The sequence below is a fragment of the Opisthorchis viverrini genome, assembly GCF_000715545.1.
Source record: "Opisthorchis viverrini unplaced genomic scaffold opera_v5_162, whole genome shotgun sequence".
NCBI lineage: Eukaryota > Metazoa > Platyhelminthes > Trematoda > Opisthorchiida > Opisthorchiidae > Opisthorchis > Opisthorchis viverrini.
The window spans coordinates 65,129-93,080 of record NW_008751818.1 but is presented as its reverse complement, the minus strand read 5'-3'; the positions used below and the strand labels follow the sequence as shown (position 1 = coordinate 93,080).

At 44.5% G+C, this 27,952-nt stretch overlaps 3 protein-coding genes across 3 annotated transcripts in view; 1 reads left to right on the top strand and 2 right to left on the bottom strand.

Annotated features, from left to right (window-relative positions):
• The window catches only part of T265_07187 (hypothetical protein), a gene marked incomplete at both ends in the record, with an annotated part of 35,598 nt that extends 16,254 nt beyond the window's left edge, over positions 1-19,344 (top strand). The window contains 3 exons of the mRNA XM_009172643.1: positions 9,440-9,664; positions 14,278-14,652; positions 18,136-19,344. Coding sequence (XP_009170907.1) covers positions 9,440-9,664; positions 14,278-14,652; positions 18,136-18,903 — 1,368 coding nt within the window. The remainder of the gene's footprint in view (positions 1-9,439; positions 9,665-14,277; positions 14,653-18,135) is intronic.
• Positions 124-26,338, bottom strand: T265_07188 (hypothetical protein; the record flags this gene model as incomplete). Its single annotated transcript, XM_009172644.1, has 6 exons — positions 124-342; positions 1,537-1,747; positions 2,125-2,242; positions 4,541-4,589; positions 19,758-20,017; positions 26,266-26,338. The coding sequence occupies 6 exons, from the start codon at positions 26,336-26,338 to the stop codon at positions 124-126; spliced, it is 930 nt and encodes a 309-aa protein (XP_009170908.1).
• A 1,094-nt stretch (positions 26,339-27,432) lies between these two features.
• Positions 27,433-27,672, bottom strand: T265_07186 (hypothetical protein; the record flags this gene model as incomplete). Its single annotated transcript, XM_009172642.1, has 1 exon — positions 27,433-27,672. One exon carries the CDS (start codon positions 27,670-27,672, stop codon positions 27,433-27,435), a length of 240 nt encoding a protein of 79 aa, XP_009170906.1.
• Between the last annotated feature and the right edge of the window lie 280 nt (positions 27,673-27,952).

The window sequence follows — 27,952 nt, the reverse complement described above, 5'->3', positions numbered from 1 at the left end:
GCAGATTGGCTGTCAAGACCAGAAGCTGGAAATGAGGCCCCGAGGATCATGCTAGGCTCCAATAGCCTCGTCGTCGAACAGGATCCCGGAAGGTGGTGGAGCTACAACGGTGCAACCGCCTTATTAAACGGAAGGCGTATTGAGAACTCGGAGGGAAACAGAGAACTGAAGACGTCCCAAAGGCAGTTCGGTCGGCTGATCCTGAGTAAAGATGGCATAGTATCCTGGGACGCCAACGATTCGAATGTTATGTTGCCCCTGATTCCTCGCATCTTGAGACGGAAGCTGATCGTCGAATGTCACGAGATTGCACACATAGGATGCACCAAGGCATACGGCGTACTTCAGCAGAGGGATGGAAAATGAGTTATTGGATTGTGTGGTGGCTTGTGAGCGATGATGACTGATGACAGGGGCGACTCATCCCATTTAATCTACTCCTGTACCAGAGATCGGGGAGTTATGGTCAGTTTACGTCATTGTTCCCCTTCCGCTGACAGCCAGTAGAAGTCAGTGTGTCATATTATTGACAGAACACCTGTCGTGGTGGATCGAGGTGGCAGACATACCAAATCAACGGGTGACGACGACCAGTAAAGTGGTAATGCATCACATCGTGACCAACCTTGGGGTATCGAAAATGATCCCAACTGATCAGGAGCCGTGCTTTGAGAATGATCAGTTCACGAGTTGCTTCCAGTGGCTGGGCATAAAGCGGCGAAGGACAGCAACCTACCCATTGCAAACAAACAACCTAACCTAACGGTTAAGGAGTTCCCGGTGATCAAAGGAGGTAGCTGGGAAGTAAACTTTCCGATTGTGCTGTTATCCCATCGTGCGTCTATCCAGATTCATGTTGGTGTACGTTAGATATCCACGCCTTCCAATTGATCGGGAAATTGGATTGTGGCCGACAAAATGTCTGCCTCCGGAGGAGCTAGGAGAGGAAAGGCGGAGAGCCCAGAAAACTTGACCGCCGTTTAAGAAAGGACTGAACAGAAAACGGCAGGTAGGAAGGCACGATCATTCCTCACAAGTGAAAAGATCAAATGGAAGGATCAGCAGAATCCAGAAAGGAGGGAAATTGGGTCGCCTGTTTGCCGTTACCGACTGCCAAGGGAACGTTTATACAGTTCAGGACGTTGGAGAGTCGAAAACAGTAAACCGTGCCCAGTTTCGGAAGTGGCACGATACACCTGAAGAGGTGCTGAATAAACCAGCTGCTGAGGCCAACCTAACTAGGCCAATGGAACATCGATGGCATGCACGCGATCTTTAAAGAGGAAAGATGTGTAACGGTGTATACTACTGATGAAGCGTGCATGTAGCTTATTGTCCGGTGTCCAGGCTCCGCCCCCGTATCTGACCGCAGGTGAAGGCTACTACGGAAATTGTGGAACTGCTTTGCATCGTTCGTTTATGGTTTAATATTCGAAGAACGTTTGCTATAGAGGAGAATGTTGGTAACTCAGGTGGCATAGATGGTGGTTGGTTTGTTCATTGAGCTGGGCAATTTGATTGCAAACGTTTCATCACCAACGGAGGTGACATCATCACTGCGTTGTTAGGGAGCGTAGCCATGGGTCGGTGGTTGGGATCTTTAATGATGAAGTATGTCAGGTGGTTTTCCGAAGAAATAACTCGACCAGGATAGATGAACTGATCACACTTCATAGGTTGCGCTGGTTTGGCCACGTGCTCTGTATGCCAGTCGGCCGACTTCCTCAGAGGGCTATTTTCGCACAACCTGAAGGATGGAAACAAGCCAGGGCAAGTCAATGGCCTGGCAGTGAAGTATGGAGTTGATTACCAGCAAACTCAGTTGCGCTGGTCATTGTCGTCTTCCTTGATGATGACCCCGAGACGGGCCACATCAATTGTTGGAGACATTGTCAGACATGGCCCAGTCGTGCCCCCAATGGCGCTCGTACATCCAAGCTATTGCCTTCAATGCCCAATCTCCCCGGTTGAAATTCCACCGACAACTCTGTGTTTACGCATCAATGATATCAACTTCCGCCTCTAATGAGCGCCAAACCCCCGAAGCATCAGTGATCGAAACTGTGGCAGCTAAAACCACTGTACGCGGTTTTTGCAGCTGATGACGATGATGGGTCTGCTCACATGACCGTTGTCCAGTAAACTGTGACGTAAACAGTCTTCACACTTTTGCCCGCAGACTCCAGTTTATCCTTGTTATGGTTGTATAGATCGCTCGTTTTTCGTTTCGTAATCCCTCGATCTGTATTGGTCATAAGAGAGAGTGAGAACCATAATGTTAATCAATTCGCGTTCTGTTTTTGTATCACACCAAAGTTGTCCAACACGCTTTTCAATCGATCGTTCCAGCTCAGGCTTATATGTGGCTTCTCATGTTGTTCGACTGCGCTGTCCATTTAATGCTAATTTTTGTCCTTTCTGACTTCCCCCAAGTGTTGTCCATTTTCCCCATTTGTTTGGAAATTGATTATGTTTCCTAAAGTAGGCAGAATCTGAAATCGAGAGGTTTGGCTTGTTGAAAGTTTCATTGTCTTAGTCCCATTTAGAATGATAGACAAAATGTCCTGATCAACTTAATATTCCCGCAGCTAGCACAGAACCTTCTGCTGCCTCGTGAAATGAGAAGTTCATTGTTAATTTAATGGTATCGAACGAGGAAGCAAGGCTTTTGATACATGTAGCTCACACTGTCCCTTGTTTACTGAGGCCTGAACAGACTTGTGCCTCCTTTCCTTCGGTCAAACCCTCCCTTTGTCTGAACCTACTGGTTTCTGCGTCTACCTCATAAATTCGATATACACCCTCAATCCCTCATTAACTTTTGACCCTTGACATATCGAACCAATTTTGCGAACATTTTACGCGTTTTTTGATCACTTACGCTACAGAAGAAAGTATCGTTCAGCTGTAGCACCCTTTCGGTGTCTAGCTGCCATGCCACACGATGGAGGCACGAGGGCTGGGATACTGCCAGGTTGCCCAAGTCTAGACAGAGGAAGTCGGGAGGCAGAGGTCGGGTTCGAGCCACGGACCTTCCGGTCGGCAAATATGCGCTCTAACCACTAAGCCATCTCAATCCTACTTGCGTTCCCACATTCTGTGCGCACGTGGTTGTCGCTAGTTCAGATCCACTTGCTGTTCTCTCCGGGCTTTCTTTGAACTTACACCAATTCGTACAACTTGGGTGGGATTTCCCATAGTTTGAGGTTTCTGTTCTCTCCACATACGTGTTTTTGCACAACTGGTGCCGCCTTTTATTGGTCAATCTCAAGACGTCGCTTCTGCTTTCGCGCGTCACTCAATTCCGATTACATCAAATGTTCTACTTCCTCAATCAGAGAACCAGTTGGTAAACAACCAGAATAGTTTGACTTATACACTTATCTCCATACTGAATCGAGGGGGCGCGAATTTACTGACCGGAAGGTCCGTGGTTCGAATCCTGCCTCTGCCTCTCGACTTCATCTGTCTAGGCTTGGGCAACCTGGCAGTATCCCAGCCCTCGTGCCTCCATCGTGTGGCATGGCAGCTAGACACCGAAAGGGTGCTACAGCTGAACGATACCGAATCGGTATGAGTAAAAGCAGTAATCTTATGATTAGTGTACTACGTCCAAACCGGGATAGCTCTTTTGTATACCTTTACGGAACCCTTACTTATCTGACCGCTTCACGGATGCCGTTTAATCGTTGTTTGCAATGATGGACCCAACAATGAAAAAGTTAATTTGAATAAAATATATTACTTAGCAAAGACACACGAGCCAGCAAAAGGCAACTGCGCGACACCTATTCGCAATATGTTGTACACAAGTGTTGTCTATCTGCAGCATGTCGCCAGTCTTGTCACCTTTTTTAAAAATGTATCTCTGGCACATGTTTTTGTCTTTTTCTGTTGGCCTTATGCGAATGACGCAATACAAGTGCCGTGTTTTTAGATAAAGACTGTCTAGATCCAGCGGAAACAGCCCTGGTGATCGATGTCAGTGTCAGTGGACAACGTTTGGCGTAGCTGTGGCTGGGAAATGTTTTTTCTCTGTCTAGCACAGTTGTTACCCGCTATTGCTGACTAAAACCGGACACCGGTAGTTCATATTGGGAACGGTTATCGATGGTGCGTTGGTCTACTGGACGGTAGGTCGTTGTGAGTTATCTAAATTTTTGTCACGCGCTTTTCTGTACAAAATTTAGTTTCGGAGTTTGGCAGACCACCTAGACTAGTGAATCTCACTAGGAGGGAAATCCAGTCTCAGTTGAGTTTGCGGTTTCAACTATTAAACGCAGGCCACAAGTTGGCTAATACAAGCTTCTGAGGCATTGACTCACCTTTTTTCAGAGTGCATGATGTCCACTTGACTCATTTTACTGTCTTACTAATCACATCTGTATCCCCGCCCTAAGGCACTTCAAAGTAGCATCCGTGTTGTTTAAAATGTGTAAGTGCTTTGTTAATTTCGTTGGTGACAATACTGTATTTATTTGAGCTTCGAACGTAGACCTTTTAGATGCATTTTGAAAATGGAATGGTGGTACGTACTTACCTGAAAGAACCGATGTCAGTAGTACGTTAATATTGACGTGAATCTTGAGCTAGATAAGATAGAAGATGACGATACTGTTTGGTTTGCACCAGTTTAGAAGATTCGAGGTGCATCGTTTGGGCACGTTTCAAGTCCAGTAGGCGTAGCGGACGTATGTGACTTTCTTTTTGGTAGCTCTGCTGAATTTACTGACACTCCACTAGTTGTTTCTTCCTCCACCCGCCTTTTGGAAGCCACATAGTTTTCAAAATCTCGCCTCACTACGTTCATTCATCGGGTAGGTCTGTGTTTAACATCCCTACCTTCCACTTTAACTAATGGGGTTCGAGTTCACGTTCGTCTCGAAATGGACTGCTAGCCCACATTTTAAAGTGCTTAGATATATAGGGTTTACTACTTTAATTCTGCATAATTAAGAGTGCTTCTTGACAGTGGTCGACTGATCAACAACAAGCCTAAGGTTGTTATTTGCCACTGTTCAGCAAGTTTGGCCGGACGACTCGGTGCATGTGTGATAGAATTCAGTATCGTAAACCGAGCTGCTTAAACCTGGACTAGCCAGGCAGATGACCCGCACAATTGTCGCGCACCTGACGGGACCAGCCCTCAGACCTATTTCGCAGAATTGTTCGGCGTGTTTTTTGAGCGCTATTCTATCGTTTCGACGCAGTACGCCGATTGGAGCAACAGAGGCTATTGTCATCTTTGCATGTTTGGCCGGAAAGGTCATCTGAAGGTAGCTAAGGTAGCTGTGTGGAAAGCTGAACTCTGGGCTTGTTGCCTAGCGTGTTGAACAAGTTTTTGCGTTGATGGGACCCAAAGTCTAAGATCCACATTGTGAATTACCCATTTTCACTCAAAAAGATGCTGTTAAATATCACCTCAGTTGGAATAAGCAGCAATGATGGTATCCGTGGCCCTATATCCATGCTATAAGGTCCGAAGTTCACAACAGTTGCTTTGATCTTTTGAGTAACTAAGACAGGCGGAATATTGATGTTTATTTACTGTTGCTCAGAATTCTTTCTCTTTTACTGAGCCACAAATATTATTCAGATGTGCTACAATCTTCTTCCTTCCGCTACATCTTTTTCACAACCCGATTTCCGAGGTCTTCAGGAAATGAAACCACCGCCTGTTAAGTCACCCTGGTCTCACTGATGTTGTGACCTTGAAGTGAACTGCAATTTTTGAGTAATTTGACAAAATCCTTGTGGACTAATAGAACGTCAGTTAATGGGCGGACATTTTTCACAACCTCTCCTGTGTTCAGCAAAATCGCAAAGGGAGAAATCAAGGTTTCTAGACAACGTTGGAGATGAATACAGATATACTGATGACGGGGTTGGGGATGCACACTACCGAATATGTTGGTGCTAGCGCACGATTTGGTTGGTTGATCTTAATAAGCTGCAGTTAAGAACATTTGTACACCCTCATGCCCAGACTTTTGACGTCAGCAATCCAGGGAGTTGTCTTACACGGTTTTGCTCGAATGACCTTTTCTGCCTTTTCATAGAAGCTTGTTCGGATCTAACATATCGTACATAGTCACGCTCTCTGGTTCCCACGATAGCTCCTTGTTTCGTGCCTTCCTAGAAATTATTTCGTAGGTTAGTCAACATCACAGTCGGACTAAGGTAGCTGGCGTTGCTTCGAAATTGAGTACCCTTTTATCATTCCCTATTTTTTATCAAGTCTGTCATGAATATTCGATCAAACGGTATTTATATGTCCAGTCTGTCCGCCTGTTTTGTCACTCTTCACTGGTGACATCCTAGTCGTGGTAACAGAATACTAGGCGGCTAGAGAAGAAAGTATGGGACGCCTAGTTCATCATCGTAGTGTTTTTCAGCAAAGCGGAAACTTGGTGGGCGAAACCGGTCTTGGGCTGTTGGAAAGTTTCCAGCAACCTTATGACTATTGTGTTCTGTCGAGACCAACCCTGTCAGTTTCGGAATCGCATACTATGACGATTCCATAGTACTACCCTGCCCCCAAGTTTGATCTAGTTGTATGGAAACAGGCTTGAATAATCTGGCCCAGATGTCATCCCAGTGTCACCTAATGAGCTTTTTCATGAAATTTTAGATAGGGCGTAATAATCCAAATCAGACTTGGTGTCGATTTCTTCTAACGATTCATTCCCCGCTTCTCATTTGTAACTGCTGGTTGTAAAACCATGGAAAAAGACACCGGCGACTAACGCCAAATAATATGCATGGTTAGGTGTACCTCCTGAGTTTTTGTTTTGTTATGTCTATCCTGCGTTTGAGGATAATTCTCCTGGTTTATGGTGTTCTCAGAATTTCATGTATAACTGATTTACGATGATATCTGTGTTGTTCGTCTGCCATCCAACTCTGGGTTGCGGTCCTTTATGCCCAGGTAGATACTAATGAATGATCGGACAGTATTGACGTAACTAGACTTAACTTGAGATGATTGTGATAAGCGTTTTGACATCTGAACACAGAGGTGCACCCATATATGACGAATGGAAGGGACTCTACGCGTTCAGAAACGAGGCGTGCACGGTGCCTCCGGCCCCACGGACCGTCTGATGGAATCGCCCAAAGAGGAGAGCTGTGGAGCAAGAACCGTTGCAGGCAAATATTTCAACTGTAATTAATTTGACCGATTAACCGAACTTTGAATCGAGCAATGAATTCATCAGCTGACAGCAGTACATATGTGGGATCGATCATAAATTCAGGGACCGAATTCCGTGATTCCAGCTCGAAGTCACGGATATTCGTCGAGGTCATTATCATTATTTCCAAACTTACAGCTCCCATGAACGAATGCACAGAAGTTCGGTTTCATGTACGGTCTTTTTGTAGGTGTGCTGTTTTCATCTTTCTCAGCTTTTGTGTACTCATTGACCGGTCATTGAATGGTGTTCAATCTTCTCAAGTAAATCTGGAGTCTTAAATAAAACCGCCGACAATATCCCGCCAGTTTCACATTGCGTGGGACTCATCTCTCGCTTTTGGTGTTTTTCAACCCAATATGCAGCGCAAAGCCTGCTTCGGAATGCAGCTAGACTAGTACTTGAAATATCGAAGTTACTGTTTTTTGGTTAGTAGTATGGAAAGCATGTAATAAACGGGCGGTTCATTTTTATCACAGCGCCGTTGTGTTTCCGGGGCCCGGGCTCAGGGTTTTCAATTGACAACTGAAGCTACTTCTGTCAGGTGTTTCCAGTTGCTCAAGGGTGGCTTTTAAGGACCAAGATACGGTAATTCTACGTGTTGTAGCATTGACCACTCACTGACAACACGACATTTCTTGTTTCTTTGAGTTGGGAAGTACAACTTGCAACCTGCCATCTGGGTTAATGCATCGGATGTTCACAAGTTTTGGGTATTATTGATTTTTATAGAAGCAACTTGGAATGTGATTCAGACGAATAACTCAGGCTCACATGCTGAATTACTTAAGCCTTGTGACGATCGACTGCTGTAGACTTATATGTAGGCTTCGTTCTCTAACCCTCTTAAGAGCAACTCTGGAGAGCTTTTTTTCGAGACCCAACAATCATTCCCTCTTGTTAATGAAGAAGCCACCTTGGAGGTGGCTTAGAACAGCATACTCGGTCGCTATTTAAGGGAACGGATTTAGTGAACTCACGCACCGGAGTAGTGGTCTCTTCTCCAAGAAGTCACTCTTGAAGAGTCGCTATACTTACTGCATCATGGACGGCGCTTGCCTGACAGCAACAAATGAATGAGAATGTATGATATGCCTTTCTGGTGGGTAAATAGCCTCGTGAACTTTATTGGATAGCAGATTCACTCTCTATGGAAACCCTTCGTGGATTCTCTAGGAAGATGACGGTGGGAAGTCATGGAAATTTGCCGGTGATTACTTGTTCTAGACTTTGCTGTGCATTGGGGTCACTATACTCTTCACAATACCGAATTATATTTGGAGTTATGTACGCGACGGCCTTCATCATCCATTTTCGAGTCTTTTTCAAATGGCCATCAACTCTGCTAAGGTTCTTGTGGTATTTGTTGTTCGCTCTGTGGCTGACTGGCACAGGCATAGCAATATGAAGGCAATGTTTCGACCAACTCACTCTTGTCTGCCTCCTGGGACGAAAAATAAAACAGTTAAGCCAACAATGATTTCCGGCACGTGACTGAACCAGATGACCATGCCCCCAAACGATTGGAGCCATTTCCTCACAAGCCGACTGATGTTAGTCATTGCCATTACCATCGGTACTGTGGATCACTGTTGGTTGTTGGTCCTTTTTGGCCACTCAGTGTGTGTCTGTCACTTTTCGTTGTCTTACCCTCATTTAACCCTTATCCTACTTGTTTTCTCTACGAGGGGCTAGTTCCCACGAACTCACTCTTTTCCGTCTTTCTGTCAGTCATTTATCGACTCGCCTCTCAATCTGGACTTCCCACCGGCTTTGTTTTGTTTTTGCCAATACGGAGTGCTCTATTCTCATCCTGTGCACACGAATTCTTATTAGCCGTTCCCTGCCTGTGTATGTCTATTTCAGACTTAACTCGTGGCTTGTAGCAAAACGTCTCAACAGAACCACTAGATTGACTCACGTGTATCACCTGACGAGTGTCTGAATGTAAAATGGATGCTACAGTAGATGAATTACCCGTGTGTACTTTGTTGCGGAGCTTAGGTCTTCAGCGTGCCTGTTGTTAGTATGGTCGACAATAAACGAGCTTGCAGTCTGTCAAGCTCCGGAAATGATTATGCTAAGCTTCTAAACGCTCATTAATAAAACGATGATTCAATCAAGAATGCCAGTCGAATCGATCAGGTCAAACTTACTCTGATGAGAAGGACAAAGTGAGTTGTCGCTTCGAGGTGGCATTGGTTAAGAGAACTATTATCCACATTCACCTATTCTTCACCTCGCAGCCCTCTAAAAACAAACCGGCATCATCCCCTCCTGTATCTGCGATTGCCGTATTTGATGGCCACAACGGACCAGAGGCTGCCGAACATTGCTCTCATCTGGCCCCATACTTGCTCAGCTTGGGGCTGTCGAAGCAATCCTCCGATCAGTCGCCTTCCATCACAGATCTACTGGCCAATCTGTTCTACGAACTCAATGAATCGGTAAATGAGGGACACAGAAACAACGTGAGTGCTCCGATCACTCTTCCACACTTGCTTATCTTTATCTACTACGCTTTGCTCCACATTTGTGTGACCGAATTCGGTTCATCTCAAGATCTCGTATTGCAACCTACAGTCTTCCTCGGTGTCGGGGTATAATTATGTCTTAATCGTAAAAACCCTGTTCCGAATGCAAATGGCAACATCGCACATAGCACTATAGGCTTGCATTTTCTGTTGAGTTTCTTCAGGTGACGTGATAAGAAGAAACTGGAAATGGCACCTGAGTCTTCAAATCACCAGAGTGACCCCGACAAAACGAACAGCCGCTTCGAACTACATAGTTCCACGGAACTTCCCATGCAAATGTAAAAAATCATCTGTTAGATGTGTGAGGCCGGATCCCACCTGCAGTGTTATGTCAGTTCAGTATATATACTCTCGAAAAGGTGTTGGGTGATGTACAATGACGGGTGTTGGTATCAGGCTGATTCGATTACAAACCTCTTCACTTTAAGTGGTACGTGTTTGGCTATCCGCAGTCAGAGTTGTCTTTCCGTACTCTCCCCAAGCACATGAATGCGAAACGACGGATCACATCAGATTTTGTGGACCAATGATAGAATCACTTTTACTGGTGGAGTCGCACTGTGGTGGCGAGTGTAGAGTCGGCTGGTTTTACAATCTTCAAGTGCGTTTTGGAAAATCTCTGAATATCAGGTGCATAAAAACATCAAGTTTTGGAACTGAAAGAATGGTATCCAAGTTAGAGACGTCCATTATTCTGTTTTCACATGAATACCGATTGGTGTATCCGTTTGTTCCTATCGCAAAGTTTTCACTTTTCCTCACCAATTCTTCACTGGAACAAAACTAGTAAAATCAGAGTAGTGGCTGGTCCACGTTTACGTGCGGCAGAGAGATCTCAGGATGAATGTATCATTAAGCCCGATATTCAGGAATGATACCCGATCATTTTCTTCACTGCCCTTAACACTAGGGTATCGAAAAAACTAACAAAGTTTTCTGCTTCCTCTAAAGACTCGAAAAATATCCAGACATGGCACACATTCAACATATGACACGGTTTTTTATATGGGGGCTTCTGCTCTCTGTTCCATTAGCCCGTAAGAATGCCTTTGAAAACAGTTTCCGGTGAATTCCTCATAGCTATTCCGTCCTTTTGTCTGTAAAAGGAGCGCTGAAAATTGAAGCAAACATTTTTGTACGGTAGATGTAAGAGCATTAGCTCAGTGACCGATGTTCCTTGACACTCAGGAAAATCCCATAAAATCCACTATCTGGTTGACCGTATGTTTGTGATCATGGATATCCAAGATGCACATGCTGAATGTTTTCGTCGGTTTCCCACTGAAGACTGCCTTGTCCGGTGTTCGTGGATGACCGATCACAGGTCGTCCTCCAACATCTTACACTGGAAACTTCACTGCTACCCCGCCAGTCAGAGTCTTCCTACATTCATCCGCCAAATATTGTGATGTATCGCTTCGAATGAAGGTGCCTCACCACCTGCGGGGGGAAACAGAGGTCCACCTTCGACTAACGGCAGCCGGTTAGAGTGAACATACATCCATTGAAGGTCACCCGACCAACCACAACCAATGTCGTCCACTGCTCGACATCTGTTTGGAATCCGACTCTGTGTTAACGCAGTCCTTCTTCACTTATCCAACAAACGGTTACTTTAAGCTCTAAAGACACACTCCTCATTGTCAAGAGGAACAGTGTAGTCGAGCTCACTGATACTAACGTTTTTCCGCCTAGTTTTCACCGTTGACAACGGCGAGGTTAAGTTGCACCTATTTTGTAAGAGGAGAATTAAGCAAGTGATAATGCCTTCGAAACTAAGACGTTTGTACTGTTGACTTAAGTTTTTCGGACGAATACGCGCTATTGTACTGCTGTCCAATCATGGAATATTGAACCCAAAATCCACTTCAGCTGCCCGGTGTAGTTGTAGCGTAGTAAATATTCTTGTTAACCCGAAATTTAACTTCGTTTTCACTCGTCAGTGAGTTACAGTTGATACACTATTGCGAAAGGAACTGGAAGGCATATTTGCGAAATACACTCATTTGCAGTGTATTTTCTTGGAGAGACGCCTCTTAAGCCGCTGAGAAAATGTCCAATAGCCCCAGACCAGTCTCTTCCCTCTTGGAGCTCACCAAACAGGCAGTATGCGAGTTTCCGCCAACTTTTTGATCTACTTGGACCCAGACAGCGCGACTGCTCGATAAATTCCAAGAAAACAGAAACTGGTCGTAGACTGCGAGCAGTTTTATTGTGGAAATGCACACTCTCTCTTTTCCGTTGTTTGCTTACACATAATATGTGATAAGAAATATGACAGGGAATGGATAAAAATGCTATACGAACAGACTCTGGCACAGCAGGTACTGCGGTGGAGAGTGGCATTCTGTCGGACACGAAACACATCATTAGTCACAGTCTAAAAAATCGTTCAGCTGTTTCACCCCTTCGGCGCCACACTGCCATACCATGTCCTGTCTGTGCAAAGGATAGTACCCAGCGGGTTTGATAGTCAATTTAATAACACAACCAATTCCCTGACTTGTTAGGTTTATTCCAGCTTGATTTGTTGATTGGTCAATTAGTAATTGAAGGAGATAATAGGGGTTATATCCCCACCTCCCGAATAAAAAAATTGACGATGTAGGTATACGACCATCGTACTGTGCACAGAGAATTTGGTTGGCAAGGATCATCCAGCATACGCATTCTTTGCTGGAATCACCGTCACTAAACGAATATATGGGCCTGGGAGTGTATAGCACTTGTGGAACGAAAACTCAGCCATGACACTTGATGCACGATAATCCGGGAGCTTTTTCTGCGATGGATGAGAAGCAACAACTATAGAGATGTCCTTGATCGAGGGAACTAGTTCTTTTTGTTCTTGTGTTGCGGAATCCTGTTTACAAATGCGTGACGAAACGCTAGGCCAAAACTGCCCCACACAACTGCCTTCCATGGGTTGCCTTGGTCACTGGAATTCTCCAAACGCGACAAACATCATTTGAGTGAACCGTAGTGACCCTGTTCAGCTAACTGGATTGACATCGACGAGTTTAATTTAGCAGTCAATACTAGATGATAAGGATAACGGTATCTGACTTCGTCTCATTGGGTCACCCCAGGGCAAATCGATCAACAATGGCTTTGAATCGGAACTGAGGGACGCTGTTGATAACGCCCCATGTCCTCAGAAAAAAATAAGTGGCGCCGTAATCAAGTGTGATTTACCTCGTTCGCATGCCAGTGAAGACTGATCACCTATAGTTCCAACGTTGCGCCGTTCTCGCTCTCACGCAGACTGCTCTCGCTGGGAATCAGTCGGCGGACAAAGTGTGAAGTATCAAACACTAATATCCTTTCAGTTCAGGGTGCCTGATGTAGCGAGTCGACTAAGGGCGAATTTCTGAACTGTCGTTCGCTAAATACTTATTCAAGTCCAACCATTTTAGCTCACAGATGATGGCTACGGGCGCGAAAAAATCTGGCATCAACGCTTAGGTTGACGGACTCAGCCAGAAATTTGATATTGCAAAGGTAATCGTACTTACTTCGTGAATTAGGTCGGTTCATGACAATTGGAATAAAACTAGTAGACTCCAGAACTGACCGGCTAACGAAATTCGGTTGGTCGCGCCGGACTTCTTCATGGCTGTGCTTCCTTAATCCTTGTAACTTCACAACTTTGCGGTAGTCCGATTTGCGAAATTTAACGCCCCAGCTGCTCATCTGCTAAAGTGGTATTTAGGCTGCACATCAAATGGGTTAGGGCTTTCAGTATTCGGGGATGTAAACTCTTGGTTACTCATCATCACCTATGTTTCACAGGATAACTAACGCACTGGCGAGAAAAATTTCTTCTCATTAACGGAGAAATACCCTTCTGCATCAGCCAGCTCTTGCTTTTTTACCAAACATATCTGTGCCCCATGCAGGGCTTGTAATATGGAATGGAAGCGGTTGAGAGTTGAACACCTGCGTACCGAAGATGATAGGCTTCATGTGACAAAGCCACTGGTTGTGTGACTGTGTCATGCACATCAACCATTGGTGTACTGAATCCCAAGGTCCCAATCCATGGAAGTGACAGTTTTCGATCTTACTAATTTTGTTGGTCGGGGTTTTCGTACTTCTTTGTCGTTTCCGCATACCCCAACGAGCCTGACCCATGAAACAGGATCAGTTAGTCCATCTAGCTTATCTGCCTTGTCTATGTGATGTTCCTACCAGTCATGAGCAGTACTTCAGAGGTACTCAAAAAGTTTTCGTACATCTACACGTGTAGGCCTCATTTTTCATCCGTAAGACAGTATGAAGAGGTTGCTGTGGTTTATACTTTACCTTTGACAAACAAACTTGATCACTCCGGTGCAGTAGTATTGACGGTTGACAGAAGCGAATCTAGTCCTTTCGAGGCGTGACCGTATCTCGACATAAAGAACTCTCCACGTATATGAATTCATCTACCATGTTGATTGGCTGGCCCGCAAGTATGAGGTTTGAGTTTGATTTCATCCTAGTGGTAAAATTTCACCCATATAGGAAACAGCCCTATCCACTCTTCTGTTTGTTATTGCCTAAAGCTTTGGTCCTCCGGAACCACCGCAACAGTGTGTGCTATCCATGGAGACTGCATTTCAACTGCCTGGGTAGGAGATTCACAAGCATGGTTAATAAACATGCCAAAAGAACTCCAAGGAAAAGCACACTCAACCACTGGCCAAACCTGTCAAACGACAGAATTCCACAAATCTGAACCTCCACGGTGTGTCACTTTAGCTGGTTCGACGGTCATCCGCCCGAGGTCCGAACAACTTAATGGGCACGTTTCAGACAGCGTCGTCAAAACTAGCACAAGTAATCAAGAACAAAGTCCTTCTCCAATGGGTGTCCCACCCACCAGTCCTCGTGGTTTGGCACTTGCTTTGACGGACACGATACACCGCCCCGAATTTGCCGTGAGTTTCGTAACGTTTGTTGATTTTCATGCAAATTTTTCCTGTATGAACCCACTTTTTTTTACAAAATGCACTTGTTTTGGTCGTTCTTTTGACTGCAGTTTACTAGCCATTAACTCCCATTAACTAAGTATCTGTTCTCTTGGGAATCAAGGCTGTAATCCGGTGTAATTAGTGATCACCCTTCTAATCTAGTGGTGATGATGGTGGGCTAAATATACATCACTGCTTCCAAGAAGAGGAATGGCTTCCATCAAAAGGGTCGATGAGCGTTCGGCCCTTCAGCTATATTTGTGCTCCGACGTTCTATTTCACTAACTCTTCGGTTGATGAGCAGAGTGTTTCAAAAGGAATTCGGGGACTCGAATATCCTTACGAACAAAAGTAGATGCTGATGTTGCATAACCTTTCATACGAACCATGCGATGGTTCCGCTTACTGGGCCTCGACAACGTCGATGCCCTTACCACTTCGTTACTAAACCAGAAACAAATGGTTTGGTGATTGCGTCTTGGTGGTTCATTTCCACAGTCATTCATCTCTTTTCATGAACAACGGACCAGTTTTTAAATAGAGGACTTGGGTTGCCTGGTACACTGCTGGCCGAGGAATGATATATGGGCCATCAATATTCACAGCGTCCGGTTGTCTCAAACTGTTGTCCTCTTATCTTACCATATATGTACTTAGCCAATGCATGATGCTGCTGCACGGCAAATGGGGGGAGAAGTCTCAGGACTGATACGATTGGATGCCTGTATCGTTTGATTAACCACGGTTCAGATGCGATTCCATGCGACAAAGCCTCACTGCCTGTTCATGCTTTATGACCCGGCTGTGCCTCCTTTACTGTAACACACTCCGAAGAACTGCAATGTGAACGAGGAAATTTGTTACTTTACAGTGACTTGGGTAAATTTACTCATTGATAGGAATTTTTATCTAAATAAAGCGCAGGTCAGACCTTGGCACCTTGGTTTACAACGCCGTTATGAACTCTGCAGTGTTCATTCCGTAGAGGATGACTGTCGGTCGTCTCGACACATTGCTGGCCTATACCAAGTTTCACTCTTTTCAATTAGTGTTCGGTGAGTTTAATCAATCAATTTACCGGTTTATCAGCTATAAACCGTGTACCATAGGCACGTTGATTCCTGTTCGGTGATTTAATCAATCAATTTACCGGTTTATCAGCTATAAACCGTGTACCATAGGCACGTTGATTCCAGCTGCTACAGTTTCGATCACCGGAAAACGGGAGATTGTGCGGCATACAGCCAAGCCTTGGAAAAGATGACATGTTCAGTTTGTTCGGAATTTGGGTAGCTATGCATTGAAAGCGATAAATTTGATGCATGAGTGTCATTGACTGCGCGATTAGGCCATTTCTGCCAGTGTCACTAGCCATTGGTGTGTTGAGACCCGGGGCCTCCATCTGGGGAGACGGCAGTTGCCGACATGACCAAGTTTACTGGTTAGTGTTTTCACACTTCGTTGCCAGGTCATACACTGTCCACCTCTCGGTCGCTTTCAGTCAGCACGGGGTTAGGCAATAGATGCTCTGCAAAGCAGACGGTCTTTCTGATATGCGAAGCACATGTCCCAACCAGCGTAACCTATGAAGCGTAAATAATTCATCCATCACGGGAGAGTTCCTTCTTCCTAAGATCATCTGGCGTACCTCAACATTGCTAATCCGATGTTCTCACTAAACCTCACCAATACTTCTAGACACCGATGGTCAAACACTGACATTTTTTTTCGGATGTCCTCTGCATGTAGAGACCACGTCTCTGATCCATGAAGCAGTATGGGTCGCACTGACGCAGTGTAAACTCTGCCCTTGACAGACAAACTGACGTCACATTGGCACCTGCAAGTATGTGGTATGGGTTTGATCCCACCCTGTCTTGTAGCAGCACTTTACACTTCGCAGATGTGAAGCGCATGCCAAACCGTGTGGTGGAGTTATTTAGGTTAGTTAAAATCGTTTGTATTTGGGAGGAATCTTAACCAAGGACAGCAATATTTTCTGCACACTCAACGTCTGTGGGGAAACGTCCCGGAGCATTTCGACTCCCGAGGTTTCAGAGACAGGCAGATAAATTTCAAGCAGCATATCAGTAACAAAGTTGAAGAGGGAAGATGAGAGAGGACGGCCTTGTCTTACATAAATGGACGTGGTGAACTCAGGCGAAAGCTTGTCGTATACTCGTACGCACCCACAGGGCTTCGCATACAACGCCATCATAAGGGATATGGAATTGGAAGGGACACCTTTGATCGCTAGACACTGCCAAAGTTTCCGACGGTTGACAAAACTAAAATCAGCTTTCAAATCAAGAAAAACGACCAACGTGAACGTCTGAAGTAGTGGCGCTGTTCAAAAATTCGTCTCGAGGTGAAGATATGGTCGATGCGTCCTCCATCAGGGCGAAACCTAGCTTGATATAGACGAATCTCTGTCTCTCGAGAATCCATCAACCTGCGCAAAATAGTGCCAGAGAGCACCGTAGATACCATGGATACCAGACTGACACCGCGATGGTTTTCACATGACGTTCTTACTCCCTTTTGGAAACTGGGATTACGGTCGAGAACAACAGTCCTCAACTGAGGCTCTATCGGTGATGAGTTTAATTCTATGTTGCGATTACCATAGTCGTTCCAGACTGCTGTTCTATGATGCGTTACTGAATCTTTGGATGCTATTGATGCACTCAAAGTGACCAATCGACCAAATAGCTAAATTAGCCAAACTCGCCCTTCCTACTTCAAACCAAAGCACATTTCGCTTCGTTCCTCTTATCACTCTCGAGTTCGAACAATACTTTACCACAATGGAGTAGTATATCCGAGAGGTTGGGGGGACATTGTTGGAGATGCACTTTCTGAAACATGGTTTCGTATCAGTGAACTAATTTGACCCATCAGAGTACATTTTAACCAATAGTATTCTAGGGCAGTAAGGCTAAGCCATCCTTCGAGATGGTTTTTCTCATTTGGACAATAATCCACTTCAAAAGTCTGAGCAGCAACGAACATCTTTTTCTGGACACCACACCCCATCAAACCGAAAAAGTGGTCTTTTGTGGTAGGGAATGTACTGTTGGAATATTCATCAACAAACCAATAATTGGCCTTTTCTAAGGGGTAGTCTATCCAAACATGTTTTGTTTGCCTTGTTTCGAGGAACCATTTGATAGACATTCAATTTTGTTTCTCATCGTACCGAGTCAGCATTTAAACCCAGCTTCTCACTTTCCCATCACCGCTGTCCGTACCTGTACATTTTGTCGGAAACTCAACTCTCTTGTTTCTTTCAGGTTCTTTATACATGGCCTAACGACCGTTAGTATTAACTATAGGTTGTTCACTGTCCAACCTGCAACTGGTAAAAGTACTATTTACGTCTTGGTGTTCGCGATAGTCTTAGTGGTCGAGTTGCCTACTAATATTTCGCTTCTCTTTATCGCTATCTAGAATGAATTTGTCTCCGTTGTTCGAACTGGTGGCACGGTCTCTACCGTCGTCGGCCGGGGTGATGGTTACACTCCAGTGACCACAACCTTTCCCAGTGAAACTGTAAGAGCATTCCAGAAGTCAATGTTCAATGATATCGTCCTTCCTAGTGCGGATGCGCAGACTCTCCAAGTTCCTGCTCTGAGGGATCCCAATTTGTCAGACTGTCGCGTCGGTGGCTTGTCTTGCGTCAGTCGCGCCCTTGGTGATGATCATATGTTGAACGGTGTGTCCGGATTACCGTCAGTGACCACATGGAAGTATAATAAACAGGCGGGACAACGTCCGTTGTGTCTGGTGGTTGCATCAGACGGATTGTGGGATACAGAAAACTGTTCTCCGGTCGAGGTGGCTCACATTGCTCAGCGATGGTTCACAGAACACACGGGAATTTCTGGACAAGTAGAAAAGGGTCTTTCTCGAGAACTAACGCAGCTCGCCATTTCCAACGGGGCGTCAGATAATATTACTTGTCTAGTATTATGGTTAAATCGATGGATACCGGATGATTGGACCTCACATACCCAACCAATACTGGGTAGGAACGTCAGATGGCCACGCGGTACGCGAATCACTTCTTTGGTAGATTTTAACTCACTGGAACAATTGACTGTACGTGGACCTATGTGTCCATCTCCGCTGTCACTGCAACAACGTAGCTCAATGTATGCGGAAACAGCATCTAGCAAAGGGATTCGCTACTCCAGCCCACCTCGTCGTAAGAGTTAGACGTGTCTCTCGTACTCTATGTCAAACATGTTTGAACATATCCACAAGGAAGCAGTTCTGGATCTTCCTTCCCCACTGCTCAAACACAGGTTTCCCTTTATCCTCCTTCGTTTCTTGACTCCACAGCAAGTCCCTGACTTCGAGCGGCACAGCTAATCGAGAAGGAGGACATTGAAGAGTTAACTAACCGGCTGTTTGCCTTTTCGCATTTCTTTGACAAGCACTTGGTTCCGCTAAGTTCTTTCTTATTTGACATCCTTTGTGCCTTTGACTGGACAATAAGCGTGGTTTCAAAACAGCTGATGTGTTTTCTATTTATCTGGTTCAGTCAGCACACCTGGATGTAGATATACCAACCAAAGTGGTGACAATTTTTTGCCCTTGATACTTTATTCCCACTAAAGTCCGCCCTGGACAACTTGTCAACCAGTTTGCTTTTTTCGATATATATATATATATGCATAACTTTGTCAATATTTTTCTGGCTTATTCGCTATTGTGTGGGCAGGATTTTTTTATACAGCATTGGTTTCTTTTTAGAATTGTATCATAGTGACTTAGTCCTCTCGTTCAGCTCATGTAAACAACTCGTCGGAAAATTCGATGGCTTGTTCAAATGCTTATTATCTCTTCTGAAGGACCACATGAAGTGATCTGGGAAGGAGTTAACTGTTGAAAAGGAGACCACTACTACTACAGCTAGTGACATCCCAGAAGCTCCAAATATTACACCAACAGAGTGGAGAGCGGAAAACACCCTAAAACAGGTGATTACCAAGGTGGATAAGGGTAAGACCACTACTATTGTCATGAACAGGACTGATCATCTACAACATCTAACTAAAGATCCTTACCGGCAGACCAGTAGTTGGAATATTACGTCTATACTGAATAAGAGTAAGGCTGTAATTGGCAGATATTTGCGGTCCGTGATAAACCATTTGGGGCAAGATCATTGGTATCGATTGTACCCCAGAAGTGCAATCCAGCCACGGCTTTCCGAAAATGCATAAACCAGATGTCCAAGTGAGACCGATAGTAGACGGAGTAGGTTCCCCACCCCGTAAGCTGGCCAGATCCTTGACATGTATTCTAAAACTTTTCACCGTGTAATCTGGTACTTATAATAAGAATTCATACGACTTTGCCTACAAATTAGCGGGTGGAACCATTCTTGCAAGTTTCGATATGAATTCGTTATATACAAATGTTAGAGGGGATTCTTTGGAAATAACTAAGCGACTGCTAGTAGCAGATATCACCCTTCCGGAACGAACACAACTTACGGTAGATGAAATAGTGGAAGGTATAAAAGCATACATGAATCTCACCCATTTCTTTTTTGACTCCGTGGTTTACACTAAAGAACGAGGTCTAGAAATGGGATCTCTAATATCAACGGTTTTGACAAATATATTTACAGAAGATTTTGAGCGGAAAGCTTTATCCGGGTTCCCGTGCTCACTAAAGATATTCTGGCGTTATGTAGATGACACTTTCATCGTGATGAAACGAGACAAGGTTAGTGAGTTTTACAACTATCTGAATCACTGAATCCGCGCTTCGAATTTAGTATTGAGATTGCACTGACCTTTTTAGACTGCATGACACATAAGGTCGGCGCGAAACTAAAAACCACACTGTGGGAGGCCAACTGATACTGGGGTGACTTTGAAATACTTGACTGCTCATCCGAAGTCGGTACTCGCAAGTATTGCCTCATCAATGTTTAGCCGAGTAAGGGCCCTGTACATAGAGGTGGTTGCCCGGAAAGCGGTCCAACTTGAAGTAAAGAATAAACTTCGGGGTAGTAAATATCCAGCTAGTTTGATTAGGCGTTAAGTACGAAGGGTTTTAGTACCGGTGATGAAACCCAACAAGGAATGCATTGGGGCTGCGGTTATCCCATACAAACTAGGAACACCGGAAGTTATTTGATCGATTCTTAACACAGCCAACTTATGAGCAGCTTTCGAGAAGGGAATCTCTGTGTCCCGCGGTGGTGCAGTTGAAGCATCGTCTCCCTACGAAAAACCAGGGACTGTGTCTACAAAATTAAGTGTAACGACTGCGCTAAGGTCTATATAGGACAGACGTCAGAATCGGAGAGCACAGAAGAAAAATAAACAGGCCGCCGGAAACGCAGATGAATATCGGGTGTTACTGAAAAACATGTACCGGACGCGGGACACAAGGCAAATCTCGAAAGTGCTGAAGTTTTGAGGTGGGGACTACGGTCCACGTTACAGGGACTGATGACCTTGGCGATGGAAATCACCAGGACTCCCAGTGTAAATGGAATAGAAGACGCAGAACTGACAATCGTGTGGAGAACAGCTTAGATCTGAAGTGCGCTTAACCTCAACGTTCCCCTCCATAACTAAATTGTCTTAGTCCACGCAGATCAACGAAATCTACTAGTGGCACCCAGGGTTGATCATCAGTTGAAGCACCTTAAAGTGGAAGATTAAGGAAGCAAATTTGATAAAAAAATATGAATCTTCCTCAGCCCATCAACTTTAAGATTTAGGTGACCACACTAACCGGCAAGACCCTCAGACATTCAGCAATGATCTAGTGTGCTTATCTGAAGAGATCCTATTGTTTGGTTCTCTGCCTTAAATCCTGGCTAACTTGATGACCTGCTCTTTTGGCCTGATGAAGCTTTTGTCAAAAGCGAGGCGTTGTTCGGTTACAAACGACCGATCATTTACCAGGCCAAACTTTGCGTATATATCTGATCACAGCGATGTGCGAGGCCATCAGAGTTCGATCTCAACCAATGCTTTGTAGCCATTTTCCATTCCCGAATCCCTTTCCACAACACCAACGCATTCACACTTTCAGCCAATGATGAAACATTCTCAGTGAATAACTAGTTAATGACAGTTTCTTTTCGTTCTGTCCAATTACGTTAATTAGTGGAAGTTTTGGCACACATCACGTGCATTCTGAGTCAGTAAAATGTTTCCTGGTAATGTTACATTAAGACTGGCTACAAATCATATTCAACACAAGTGTAAGTGAATTTTTACAGTTACTCGTTGTCGAGAACTCAATGCGCATATCATACTGGGTAGCGAGATAACATGTACTTCTTTTTGAATTCGTCGGGTAGGAGACCACCGCTGTAATTGTAATTTGTTGTAATTTGTAATTACAGATGTTAGTAGCACGGTGAGCCACACTTCGGTTAAGAACAAAAGCAGAAAGGCCAATCAAATTGTAAGATTTTTGCATAAGTTTAATATCAGTTGGATCCTCCAAACTGAGTGTGGAAATGGGATTTCCTTAACAAACTGAATGTTTTCCAAAATTTGTATTCTGAGCGCATTCCCAACGGTGGAAGAGATGAATTGCACCGATGGGAATTTCCGCTTGCATCTTTTTGCTTCACTTGTTCCGAACACCCTATTTCTGGGGCAACATACGAAACATCTTTTTCAGAATAATTTCAAATTCAGCTTTGGAATTATGACGTGTATTTTTGAGCTCAATCAGAAGCGCTTCTCACCGATGAATTACTAACTTCATTATTGCTGCTAACTGCGCTGTCTGAAACGTAAATCTTTCATGAGAGAAGCACATTCATCGCGGTTTCAAGATGCATCATATACACAATGAGCTCGACATAGCTCAACAGTTAAGCCGCGCTACCACTGACCAAAAGGTCCATGATTTGAGCCCAAACCTGGCTGTTCGATCGCTCCTGTCGCAGTTTGGCCAACTTGGCATTATCTCAGTCCTCGTAGTTTCTTCGACTCACTTGATAGCTATCCAATCGAAGTGTACCACAACCGAGCGATTAGCATCATATTAATAGTTTCGTGGTTAAACTAAGATTAGGTTGAAAGTCCCTATTTTAGTTTGGCTGACGCCTTGCTTCTTGTTATCATCATTCATAAAGAGAGCCTGACTGGGGGGACAGCTTCAAAACCAATTACAGTTCCACTGCGAGATAAAAATTAAAAGCACCCTAATCGAGACTTGGGTGACAAAGTACGAAAGCTAATCCGGTGCTCGGAATGAAGTGTGGTGTTACTGAACAGGTCACTTCAGTTCAATGAGCCGTGTACTTGTGTCCTGGGTTGCGGTCACCATAGCTTATGATTCCGAGCAGTGTAGAATGGAGGTAGTTTAAAACACAGGAAGAAAACGAAACTGGGTTAGTGCCTAAGAGGAAGAGAACAGATAAAACACCGTCACTAGTTGCATGACATTGCCGGGTCTGTGATCATCTCCGACCGTTGGTGTGGTGCATTTCTGATACTGCACGGTCGCGGAAGACATTCACCAGTTCAGCAGTGACCCTTTGTAGTGTTTCCTGTCTCCAAGCCACGTACTGTCAACCGTGTGGTATTTAGTCGGTATTCACTGAGATCCTTATTTCGTACAACATTAGAACACATGCCGGAAATCGACTAATCCTGAGACTATCCCGTTGAAACGATACGTATCACCTACAGATTCACCCACGCCTCGGGGATGTTAGACCCAACATGGAGTGCTACTGATAGATTTACGTGCTTTTACACAAAATCAGGAATACAAAGGACGATAGGATAATAATTCTAGAGAAGATTGAACAAAAAAGTCCTTCATGGCAAACCAGCACCCGTTGCATGTCACGGGTGTATGGCTGACTAGGCTCCCGATAGTCGAATATGATATTTTAACATTTGAATTTCTGTCTATTAATTACAGCCACCGGAAGACAAATGATCACAAGGACAATGATCGCGACTCAACTAATGGCGCCGAACTTGCCCGCTTCCAAGAGCCCAGAGTATTACTCAACGTAAGACAGATTGGGCGGGTGCTAGCAGAAAATTTGGGCAACGACACTGCTCGATATGGAACGCGAGAAAGCGACTGGCGACTAAATACTCTGGTTCATTGAAACAACTGAATATCCAGAAATATCCCAACAGGGTAAAATGACCCGTTTAACTCATTAAGAAGTCGTTGTGTATGTGTGATCCCACTGGTTCAGTAGCCGCTTACATTCCGGTAAAGATAGCATATCAAATCACCAATCCATTACCGTCCAGCGGTGTGTAAAGTTCGAGGATTTAGGCGAGACAGAATAGTTCTGCTGTGCAAGAACCAGCACAGGGAGCGATCAACAGGGGTGCAGTACACTAAGACGTGAGTGTTAGTGCACTACGTCTTCGCCACCCTTGTGGTATGGTTTGGTGGACAATTGACAACCGCCTGTTGGAAATCAGAACGACAATTCTCATACTCCATTCCCCGACAAATGGCGATCTATGGTCTCCGCAACAAACAGATGTTCTATTGTTCCAACAGCCTGAGATCACTCTTTGTATGAGGTGTGATATTGTCCAACCTGGTCTGCATTCAAGTGTAGTGCCAGCTTCCCACAGGGAACAAGCACTGTCTCAGCTCCGTGGTATCCACTTCCAGTGAGGCGGTTCTTCTGACCACCAGTCCACACTTATTCATAGTCGAAATTTCCATATCACCAAGCAGGTCGTTTTCTCAATACGCCTGAGATTTGTGAACCAGTAAAGTAATTATCGACCGTCGTACCAATAGTCCCACTGGAAAGCTAATCCATTGGTCTGACCACCAGATGTTGTCTGCGATAAGCAAAAAGTGACAAAGCAACTATGGTCGCGCGTTGACATCTGGGTCAAGTGACCAGATGTTCTCTCATCATGACCAGAATTCACCTGGTCTCTTCATCGCTGTCCATCACATGTCATCAACTGAAGTGAAGCGGGGTACACGTCTGCAGTCTGTTCAGCGCTGGCAATCCTAACAACCCATCAGACTACCAACTCGGCGCACACACAAGTGCTTATCTGTTTAGGCGTTTGGGGTGAAATTTTCAACACGAAATCATTTGAATCGTGTGCAAACTAAATGGTCTGATTCACCAGTCATGCGGGCTTTAATGTCAGTGTTCTTGCCCACCGAATTATTCATGCGTTTTGATGAAGATCAAGCGTAAACAACCAACCATCTCCACGCGTTTTCTACGGAAACTGCTTGGAGCTGATCGCTGAATTCACAACATCTGTGGTAATCCGGTTCAGCATGTTATGCCACATTTTGTTATGTGAACGTACAAATCAACACAACTCCAGAAGATGTGTATCCATTGTTTGGTTTTTCTGCTATGTTGGTTCAGCTGACACTTTCTCTGAAAATGTGATAGAGGCGTCCGAAACTTGTGGCGTTGTTCGGGGATAAGGCTTTGTCGATCTTTTATCGACCTTCGTGTTAGTGAAATATCCACTGAGTTGAAATTGTGTGGATGAGTATGTATCATCTTCGCTGTTACGAGGTTTTCACCGTCGCGCAGTAATTTGTATACCGTTGGATCCCCTCACTAATTTTTTTCTTTTCTTGTTGTTGTGCGCTCTAGTTCATTAACTAATTGAAAATGGGGGTACGCAATTGCGATTCAGGAGTTTCGGATAGCAGTCACTGTTTTTATCATGTGCGTAGTTGAGCGAGTCAACTTAATTGCGCGCTGTAGATGTCTCTTCGAACGAGGGCGTGACGTTTGCAAGGTGACTGGCAAGTTCATGGAACAGATTAATAGCCACCTGATCAGTCAGCAGAAGCGGGAGCCTGTAGATATAGTGAAAAAACCTTCTCGGCTGAGGCAGGTGTCTTTAGGCTTAATTTATTTCAACTTTCTAACAACAGTTCCTTCTGCAAATTGGTTGCAGCAACCAGATACCCTCCACCAGTAGGCAATATGAGCACAAAAACGCCAATGAATCCATGATTGAGGGAAGATCTCCGTTTAAGTAGCACACTGTTACTTGTATTTTGAAAAGGCATGTGCATAGCTCATGCATGCCTTTGATCAGTTTATCGGTAATACGAACCTCACTTTCCGATCATAATATGGTGTGACCTCTTCGAGTTGACCAGCAATTTGAAACACGCGGTATTCGGAAATATTCTCCTCACCATTTTGCTCTGGACAATTCGTAAGTCGCATAGTTTAGTTCCACCATTTTCTAAAATAGACTAAATTATTCGAGACATTGACACCTTGAAACATACGGCACAATAGCCTTTTTGGGCGTTCTAATTTAAGCATTGCTGAGTCACCGGCATGGTTCCGCTTGCTGATTGTCTATTGCAGTTCCTGAACGTCATTCACAACCAATTTTGAGCTATACTATGTACCCAGTACTTAAATTCTCTCACCCGTGATGTCAGTCGTACGTTGTTCTATCCACATCAACCGGTTCTGGATGTGATTCACTCCAAACGAGGGTGATTTGGTTGTCCCCTCAGGCGTAGAAGGGATTCAACAACTGTTGTACGCCCTTACGCAGAATTTATTATGCGATGGATCCCTTAACTTAGATTCACCCTCCTCCAGGTTATCAATGAGCTTCGTGGCCTTCTCTTTATCCCGGTTACATTGCTCCTCTTTCGAGCGCATTTATCAGTGTTTGGCCAAAAATCCTGGAAATGCTCTTGCGTAATCCATCCTGTTTGAAGCTCTCCATCCCTGTCTCACGATCTAGCACAGCCTGTGACTGGTTTTCTTCGTTGTTGGAGCTTTTGTGCTGATAAGGCAAGCGCCACAGTTTGACTGAATTCGTTTGTTGTTTGGGCATTTTAGGCATGACACACATGTAATTCGCGGGATCCATAACAGTTTCTGTTGTCTTACCTAGCACAGTTCACACAACCATTACTAGTGTAACGGTGATGCTACTGACGAGGAGGCGTGCGATATTTTCTTCTTGTAAGCTCGCTTTACATCTCTTGGAAAAGGGAGATCTGTTGCGGAATTTGTGGAGTCGCATTGTAGCAATTGCTTGGATTTGAGCAATGAATGATTTGAGCCAATGAATATCCAGGAAAGTTCAAGAAGACGCGTTCGGGAGCATTCCAAAGCGCTCAGTTTAAATGTAGATACTCTCATTTTGCCTTGCCATTTCGTAGCCTGTCTTGCGTGAACTCTTCGCCAACAATGGCCTGGGATAGTTTTCTTGAATAGTTGGTGGTTGGACTGTGCAGTACATGTCCAAACAACAGCCTGATAGAGACGAACACTCTCATTTGCACACGAATTTCGTTTCGACAAGAGACTTAAATGAATCCAGCTGAATTTACCATTTTCTAAAATAGACTAAATTATTCGAGACATTGACACCTTGAAACATACGGCACAATAGCCTTTTTGGGCGTTCTAATTTAAGCATTGCTGAGTCACCGGCATGGTTCCGCTTGCTGATTGTCTATTGCAGTTCCTGAACGTCATTCACAACCAATTTTGAGCTATACTATGTACCCAGTACTTAAATTCTCTCACCCGTGATGTCAGTCGTACGTTGTTCTATCCACATCAACCGGTTCTGGATGTGATTCACTCCAAACGAGGGTGATTTGGTTGTCCCCTCAGGCGTAGAAGGGATTCAACAACTGTTGTACGCACTTACGCAGAATTTATTATGCGATGGATCCCTTAACTTAGATTCACCCTCCTCCAGGTTATCAATGAGCTTCGTGGCCTTCTCTTTATCCCGGTTACATTGCTCCTCTTTCGAGCGCATTTATCAGTGTTTGGCCAAAAATCCTGGAAATGCTCTTGCGTAATCCATCCTGTTTGAAGCTCTCCATCCCTGTCTCACGATCTAGCACAGCCTGTGACTGGTTTTCTTCGTTGTTGGAGCTTTTGTGCTGATAAGGCAAGCGCCACAGTTTGACTGAATTCGTTTGTTGTTTGGGCATTTTAGGCATGACACACATGTAATTCGCGGGATCCATAACAGTTTCTGTTGTCTTACCTAGCACAGTTCACACAACCATTACTAGTGTAACGGTGATGCTACTGACGAGGAGGCGTGCGATATTTTCTTCTTGTAAGCTCGCTTTACATCTCTTGGAAAAGGGAGATCTGTTGCGGAATTTGTGGAGTCGCATTGTAGCAATTGCTTGGATTTGAGCAATGAATGATTTGAGCCAATGAATATCCAGGAAAGTTCAAGAAGACGCGTTCGGGAGCATTCCAAAGCGCTCAGTTTAAATGTAGATACTCTCATTTTGC